Here is an 8549-nt window from a genome sequence, read left to right on the forward strand (position 1 = left end):
GGGGGGGGGAGAGAGAGAGACAGACAGACAGACAGAGAACCTGCCAGCCAGCCACTGGCGTGGTTCCATCCCAGCTGGGCTCTTACAGCACCTCTGAGCTGAGCCTACATGCAGCCCTGCCAACAGATGAATCCAGACCACTTTCCCAAACCTCTCAAAGGAGTCAGTGTCCTGTGGAACAAGGGAGTGCAGGGGACGGTGCAAAGGGTGTGGGGGGAGATGGAGGGAGGTTAGCGTGAGATGGTGCAGTCCCATAACTGCAAAAATGTGCAGGAACTTTGATTGCTATTATTATTATTATTATTTTTAAATCTATGAAAGCATTTTTATTTAAATATGGCCTGTGGGCCAAACAGCACTAAATTCTTGATGATGTTTTTGGGCGTAGGCACTGCAGCTGTGTAGAATGTTCCTGTTGAGGGGAGGCGTGTGCTGGATGGCCCTGCATCTGTGAACTCATCTTGGCTGTTCTGGCAGAAGGCGCTGTGTGTTCTCAGGTGGAAGCGGAGTAGGCAGCGCCGTTAGTGGAGTGGGTGACTGGGTGAGGTGTGCACGTGTCTGTCACACTGATCTAACTCAGTGCAAAGGCAAGCACAAAGTCATGCATCAGTTAAATTTTTTTAAATATAAGAATACTTAAGGCTGGGGACGTGGCTCAGTGGTAGAGCACCAGCCTAGCGAGCGCAAGCCCTGGCTTCCATGTACCTCAAAATGTAAACTAAAAAATTGAAAGCAGACGATGGGACGCGGTGTTTTCAGAGTGGCCTAACACAGCACACTTGCTCTGGATTGCAGGAACCTTAGCTTTTAGCCATGGCTGACTGATAACTACGTGACTGTGCAGTTGACCCAGTGCGACTGGATCGCAGGAAGGAGGCATATGTAATCCTGACCAGCGAGTGGGCCAACCTGGAGGCGTAAGAATGGCCCCCCTGGAGGAAGGACGCTCACCCAAGAGACGCAGGCTTAGGTGGGAAGCCCAGGCCCTGTCTCCACATCTGGCTGGCTCTCACAGCACAGCCAGGGATCACGTCACGGTTCGCTGGACTCTCTTCTCCAAAGGGCCTTAGAAAGTGACCTCATGGCTGTTTCTGTCAGAGGGCTCATTAGTGGCCAAGAGCATCTGGGTGAATGAGGCGGGCGCGTGGTGAGGAGGGGGCTCAGCACAGGGGCCCCAGGCTGTGTGTGTGTGTGTATGTGTAGTGCTTCTGCCCTGCTGGCAAGGCAAGGTGGCCTGATTCCTCTTTCTGAGGAAGCTACGGAGCCTGTGGCTGTTGCACGTGAACCGGAAATGAGTGGCATGAGAGAGCTGCCTTTGGCTTCTCCTGTCTGATAGGCCCTGCCTGGTGAGCTCAGAGCCCTCAGCTCTCCAACTTTCACTCGGCGTCACTCCCCTCCCATCTCAGTGCATCCACCTGGAGGAGGACCCCTGGGGTGCTGAGTATTTTACATTTAGGTCCGAGTTGCTGGGAGTCTTACATACGTTGGTTTTTGAATACGTGCTACTGTATTGGGTGATGCTTCTCATTTTTTCAGGATTTCCTTCAGGCCTTGTCCCCTCCCGCTTGCCATCTAAGTCCCTGTGGTAGGCAGGATGTCTGCTCCCGAAGGAGCAGCTCCCCTCTTGCAGCCCTGTGGGTGCTCCCAGGTTTCTCACCTGGCCCCCTTGCTTCCCCTTTCTGGTTTGTCTCACCACGTAATGATTAAGAATGTGTCACTGGGGCCAGAATACCTGCTTCCAAATCTTGGCCATGGGTAAATGCTTATTGCTCTTACTGCTTTGGTGTCCTCATTTATATCAAGGCTGGAAGGCCTCGGCTGTGTGAGGCTTAGAGGATACAGGCCTGCTAGCAATGCCAGCTGCTCTGGTCACCGTCAGCCACCCCGACTTGGCGAGGGTCAGCTCAGGCCTCAGCTCCCCCACGCAGCCTCCTCTGACTTCCTTGGCCCCAGATGTTTGAGCTCTTGTGTCTGTGCGGCACCCCGTCTCGCAGCAGAGACCTCCCGGCTTGTGTGCTCTCCGTACTTTATGTCCCCACATCTGTGAGAGTATGGAGGACCAGAAGATTACTGTCAATCTGTTGTACTTTCAGTGAAGGTCTAGCAAGATAAAGCTGTGGGGCGTGCGGTGTCTCCTCACGCTGAGCCAGAGCTGTGACTACCCTGTATCAGTGGAGGCCCCGGGGACATGGTATAGACAGCACCATGTCTCTTATGCCATGGTGAGCTGCAGACACTTCAGAAGCAGCTGTGGGGGAAGAGGAAGGAGCGGACTGTGGAGAACTGTAGGATCTGCAGTCTCCTCCCAGTGTTTAAGAGTTGCAGGTAGTGGATGAGAGTTATTCTGAAGTTATTTTTGGTTGCTGCTGTGTATTCTTTTGACTGTACAAGAGTTGGGCTATGTTGGCACAGCTTTGTAACACAACAGTTACACATGTAAAATTATATTGATACAAAGGAAAAATATTATACAAATGCAGCGAGCCACTGATACTTAATCTTTAGGAACACTGGTAGAAAAGAGGCCTGTTAGAAGTTTTCTTCACTTGCTTTACACCTCTGACTTCATTTCAGGGTTGTGCCAGTCTGTGTGCTCCCTTTGTTTCTTCAGGGGCATTTCCTTTACTTATCACGGTCCTTCCCTCAGCTGGAGCCAGAACAGAAGGGCCATGAGGGAAGTAGGGGCAGAAGGAGAGACGATCACAGGGCTTCAAACCTCAGTAAACGAGACATGGTGCTCGGGGGCTGCATCGAGCAGTGGGGCAAAGGAGGGCATGGAGGGCGTCTCACATGAAGAGAGACGGCAGGGATTCTAGGGAGGGGCAGGCAGGCACACCACACAGAGACTGGTGCAGCGCCCTGAGGCTTGCTGCGTTGTCAGTCACTTGGAATCCTGGGAAAATGCAGATTGCCAGTCAGTGAGTCTGGGTTGGGTCTGACCGTCTGATGCCTAATCAGTGTTCAGAAAATTCTGGAAAAGCTGGTTCATGCCCCGTGCTTGAATTATGAAGTCCTAAGAAACACTGTGGAAGGGCTGGGATCTCTTGGTCTGGTGGTCCAGGGCCGGGGTGACAAAATGACACCGTGCCTCAGAAGATAGAAGGAAAGGGCACAGGCAGTGTTGTCTCGGGGGGCCCAATGTCAAGGTGAAAAGCCAGAGGAAGAGAGCAAAGCCTACTGATGAGCTACTCTACCTGTCCACCTAGATGCTTCAGTTGGAATCTTAAAATTTCTATGCTCTGTTTTGAGGAGGCAGCCACACCCCTCAGGGGGTCTTCCTAGCCTCAGAACACTCCAGGTACAGTGAAGTTTCACTAGTTGGGAATTGTGTACTGAAAAGCCCCAGGACCCATTTGATTTATTTCAAACTGCACGAGTTGGTTAGTTGTTAGTGTACGACACTGATGCTATTCCACGGAGCCTCTTCCATGCTTGGCATTTTAAGTCGGGAAGAGCAATGTCACCAGCGAGGAAACACCATGGGGAGGCTAAGAGTGAGGACGCAGGAGGCAGTGGAGAAAGAGAATCTGGGAGTCTACTCACAGTGTGACAGATTCGTTATTCATCCCTTGAAAAGCATTTCCCGGTATGGTGGTTATGTGTAAGTTATCACAAATTTCCCTTGAGGAAAGAAATTAGAAATATTTACTCTCCAAAGTTGAGCTGCAAATAAGAAACTGTTATGCATAGCAATCATCCCAGTACTTACAGAATGAAATTAAATTCAGATGAGAAGATCTTCGTAACATCTGGAAACGTTCGGATGCCCGTGTTACAGATGCTCCTGTGATTTGGGGCAGGGAGTGATGTCAGCAGAGTTGGTAGAAGAGCTTGTTATTAAAACGTAAAGATAAAAAGGAGTAAAAAGGCATTTTGCAAACACTATTTTCATTTTACATTTAAAAATACTGAGTCGGTTTACAGACAACACTGTTAGCTGCTAGAGGTGATCAGAACTCAAAGGCTGTTACTACTGCAGTGAAGTTGCTCTGCTGGTTCCTACTTAGAGACCCAGACTGCAGGCCTATTCCGTTTGAATTTCCAGCCTGTCTCTTCCTATTAACCCAGCTGCATTCTCCTACTGTATTTTTCCTCCATTCCTCTGACAATTAGCTTATCCCATTGGCTTCATAGTTTTAGGAAACACCCCTCTCCTTTGGAGCAGGTTTTAACTCACACTTTGGAAAGACTAACGAGAAATGCACTTCCATAGTTACTAACCATCTTGCTGTATTTAGCTATTTTGTAGTTCAGGGCATTCTTCCTTGTGTCTCATTGAGACCAGTGAGTTTTCTTTTGGTGTTTGGGGCTATTTAAGTCTCTTCTTTTGTTTCTGCCTTTTTTTTTTTTAAGAAGAGAGAGACATAAGTGACAGGTGAAATGGAAGAAGAGAGAGACATAAGTGACAGGTGAAATGGAAGAGTGTTTTGTTACAAGAATAGGATTCCTTTAGGGTGTCCAGAAACTCACTAGGCATTGGCTCTGGACATCAGGTACCAACTGCCCGGTGTCTGGTGACAGTGAGACAAAGCCAGCTGTCCATGCTGGCTTTCCTGTTCTTCTCCTTATTATAGTTCATTTGGACGAATGAACAAATGTGGTATCAGGGATCACACTGAAGCCAGCCCTTATCCATGGCTGGGGACAGCGCTATGGGCTTGGGCTGGGGCTACCACATTTTGGGGAGAAGACATTATTAATGAAGACAGTGATTTTTGGATAATAAGGGACTGGGTGATCAAATTTGACTTTGAGCTATTTGTTTGTTTTTCCAAGACTGTGATGCTCAGTGTGTGCATTTGTCCCCATGGCCCCTGGAGGCTGGCAGAGGAATAACAACGTGGGGTTTGGCAGTGTCCTGGGCTGGAGCTGCCCAAGGAACAGTGCCCAAGGCCCAGCGGAGGGCTGGTGGCGGAGCTGCACAGAGAGGTCCCTTTCCGCGCCCTCCTTCTGTTTGCTCCTGGTGGCCTTGAGGGGAGGATGTCCCAACTTGTAGGGAAGTTGATGAAACTTAGTTTATTAGAAAGAAGAGGGGGGCATCTCTGTCGGGAATGAAAGCTTTTTTTTATGTGGAGAAAGGGATCAAGAGTTGGAAGGCAAAAGGAAGGCTGGGGAGTGCAAAAGGAGGGCTGGGGAGTGCAAAAGGGAACTGGGAGTACGAAAGGGAACCGGGACACGTTGGGTCCACGTGCCAACGGCACGCAGGGATGCAAACATGGTGCGCTGTGACACGCGCTGATAAAGGACAAATGGAATGAAAACTGTAGAAGAGAGTGCAGGTGTCTTGATGCACGAGAAGATCCGCAGTTTTACGCTCAGAGGCTGCATGCGATGGCGGGAACCTGGGCGCTGCTGGCAGGGCCACCTGCTGCTTGCTTTACCCCGTGGCCCGTAGACTGGGTGAGGTGCCCTGGGGCATTGCCGCTAAGGGCTGAGTGCACGCTGGTGCAGCGTCTACCTCCAGGGGGTACTTTAGAGCACTTCACTTGATGAAGGAACAGTGGGATAAAGGAGACGAAGTTCCCAGCCAGCTTGACGGTCAGCTCAGAGCTGCCCTCTCCTTGCATCTCCTGTCCCCTCTCCGGACAGATTCGGATTTCTGCGCTTGGAAGTGGTGTCATAACCGTGCCCCCGGCCCACCGTCTGTTGTGAACCTCAGTGCAGAGGCTAACGTTCTTCTCCGGTGTTTGGGACAGAAACAGTGCTGGGAACCGCTGCCCACCAACACATGTGCAAAAACACTAAGAATGGTGCTGACGAGAAATACCGATTAAATCAGAAGAGCAGGGCATGGACACAGTGCCGCTTGCGTGGCTTGAAACATTCAGCTCAGCTTTTAATTTTTCATCGTGTGCCCATCTTCCCCTCCCTGAGTGCTTAAAAAGGACATTTTCTCACAGGTATTTTAACCGGGGGAGATGTGTGAACGCGCCAGGCCCAATGTGCACCAGGTTTTTGGTGTTCTGGATCAGTCTGTAAAGAGAAAAGGGAAAACAGGCAGCAGTTTAGTAGGTGCATGTTGTTTGGCATGCATGAGACTGGGGTCACCAGAGACTGTTGGCCGAAAATGCCATTGACAAAATAAAGGCAATTTAATATGCTTAAAGTGCTGGGTGGGGAACTGGCTCGGTGAGGGCTCATTGGCTGTTTCTTGGAAACTACTCAAGCTCTCTGCAGAGGCAGGCAGAGGCATCCCCGCTAGAAATCTGTCCGTGCGCACCCAGCTGCAAACCTGCCTTCCAGACAGCACCAATGCCCAGGGTCCTGGCTGGGTGGGTCCTGCCCTACACTGGAGCCTGCAAGCTGGAGACATGGGAGATTCCCTTCTCAGCAGAGGAGTAAGTTAGCTTGTCACCTTGTAAGCAAACTGGACCTCTCCATATTGAGCTGGAAACCACACTGAGCAACGATCCATGGGGGACCCAGTCTGGAGCAGCATAGGACCGAGGCCAGGGGTTTGGGTTTCTATGTTTAGACTATATATAACTCCCTGCATGGTGATACCCAGGTTCCTAGCTTCCTGACGGTGTTACCTTCTGGAAAGTTTGAGTACAGTAATATCATGAAGCAGGGGCATGGTGGTGCACTCCTATAATCCCAGCAGTCTGGGAGGCTGGGGCAGGAAGACTGCACACTGAAGCTCAGCCTGGCAATTTAGTGACTTAAGACCCTGTTTGGAAATTTTTTTCTTATCAGCTATTTTACTTTGTTTAAAGTGAATAAAAAATAGTAAAAAAAAAATCCCAAACAAACCATTAGAAACAATACAAAAAGGGCTGGCTAGATAGCTCAGTGGACTAAGCTCCTGCTTAGGGAAGAGCAAGGACTAGGGTTCAATTCCCAGCACCATATGCGGTGTGCCGAGATTGGGCATGGTGGCTCATGCTTATAATCCCAGTGCTGGGGAGGCTGGATGCAGGAGGATCACTACGAATCTGAGCTGCGTGGCAAGACCCTGTACCAAATTCATAAAAAAAAAAAAGATAATTTAACTGAACAAAATGGTAGGAGTTTAAGAGAGGTTGTGGTATAGCACATTGCTGTCATCAAACTAGTTGCTCAGGTTACCAGATATAAACATACAAAATTGGTCAAAAATTGGTCCAAAAATAATTAAAAAGAAGAAAAAAATTAAGTATGAACTGTTCTGATAGAAATCAACAGTAGTTATTCAAGCTATCTAGATGTAGCTCACTGTAAGGACCTGAGTTTAATTGCTGGGAAAGCAAAAAAATAGGTATCTGAGTAAATAAATAAATGCACACGCTTCGGTCCCCCAGGCAGAGAAGGCGTCAGGCAACCCAGGGCAGGGCTTTGAGAAGGGTGAGCACACAGCGGCAGCAGCACAGCAGAACTGTCCCCCTCTCCCTCCGGCAGTGACTCTACCCTTCAGGAGTAGCCATGGTTGCTGAGTCCTGTCTACTCTGGGTTCAGTAAAAGGCCATAAACACAGGTGGATTAAACAGGCTCCCAACCAACCTAAGATATGATAATTACTCTTGTTCTATAGAAAAAAATGCAGTGTGTTGGTCATGAACATGCAGTGTGGGGCCAGCTTGCTGTTACATCCTGACTTTACGGATCGCCTGACCTCGGAGATATCACTCAAGGCCTTCTGCGACTCACTTTCCTGATAGGTTGCCTCAGAGGGGTGCATGTGGGCATCTGTTGGCAGCGGCCTTAGCTGGTGGTATTATTACAATCAAAAGCAGCAAGTTGACTCATTCATTTACAGTTCCAGAGCTGCAAAGTAGCAGAGCTTGAGTGAGACCCAGCGCTCTGTTTCCAAGTCTGGCCCACTCCCCACGCCACAGTGCCCGCCACAGGCTCCTGTTTCCATTTACAAGATGGAAATTGGAATCTCATTCTTCAGATGCGAGTGCTCTTTCATGGTAATAACTCTCAACAATGGAGTCAAGGAATCTTGGACCATACAGGGTATTATAAGTCCTGATAACCGGCTGCCACCAGACCAGCCCATACAGGGAAGTACGCAGGAGAGATGGGAGGGGCTTCACTTCTTGAAGACCTTATGAGGCCTGATCTTTCACTCACGAATGTTTCCTGAGCAACTGCACATTCCAGACACTGTTCTCCTTGCTGGTTATGGCTGCGAGTGGAGCAAAGCAACTCTGTATGTAGCTGCCGTTCATTCAGGGTGGCTTTTGGGAATCCGTAAGCTTCCTCTTTAAAATGCTTTGTTTTCTTTCTGTTGGTAAGTGTGGATTCACATCACAGAAAACTTTCTAATTAGCTGCTCTGGTGGTTCTCAGTATAAACCTGCATCTCCACATTACCTGGGAAGTCTGGTAAACTGCAGATTTTTGTGTCTGAGAAGGTGCTGACATCTCCGACTGCACGGAGCTCTGCAGACGATTCTGCTTCACTGCCAAGTTCAGATGGTGCCTTTTGCACTTAAATACCCATTGCTTGGGACCTGACTGTCACAGGGAGTGAGCCCCACCTCTCTAGCTCCAGGCCCTCTCCTGGAGGAGCCCACCTCCCTAGCTCCACGCCCTCTCCTGGAGGAGCCCACCTCCCTAGCTCCA

The 8549-nt window shown here is 49.5% G+C and overlaps 1 protein-coding gene across 1 annotated transcript in view; it reads right to left on the reverse strand.

Annotated features, from left to right (window-relative positions):
* Positions 1–8549, reverse strand: part of Lhcgr (luteinizing hormone/choriogonadotropin receptor) — a 67500-nt gene that overhangs the window by 32638 nt on the left and 26313 nt on the right. The window contains exons 4-6 of the mRNA XM_004627744.1: positions 5899–5973; positions 3710–3784; positions 3544–3621 (exon numbers count right to left, since the gene is read on the reverse strand). Coding sequence (XP_004627801.1) covers positions 3544–3621; positions 3710–3784; positions 5899–5973 — 228 coding nt within the window. The remainder of the gene's footprint in view (positions 1–3543; positions 3622–3709; positions 3785–5898; positions 5974–8549) is intronic.

This window comes from Octodon degus, unplaced genomic scaffold, assembly GCF_000260255.1.
Source record: "Octodon degus isolate 3935 unplaced genomic scaffold, OctDeg1.0 scaffold00020, whole genome shotgun sequence".
Lineage (NCBI taxonomy): Eukaryota > Metazoa > Chordata > Mammalia > Rodentia > Octodontidae > Octodon > Octodon degus.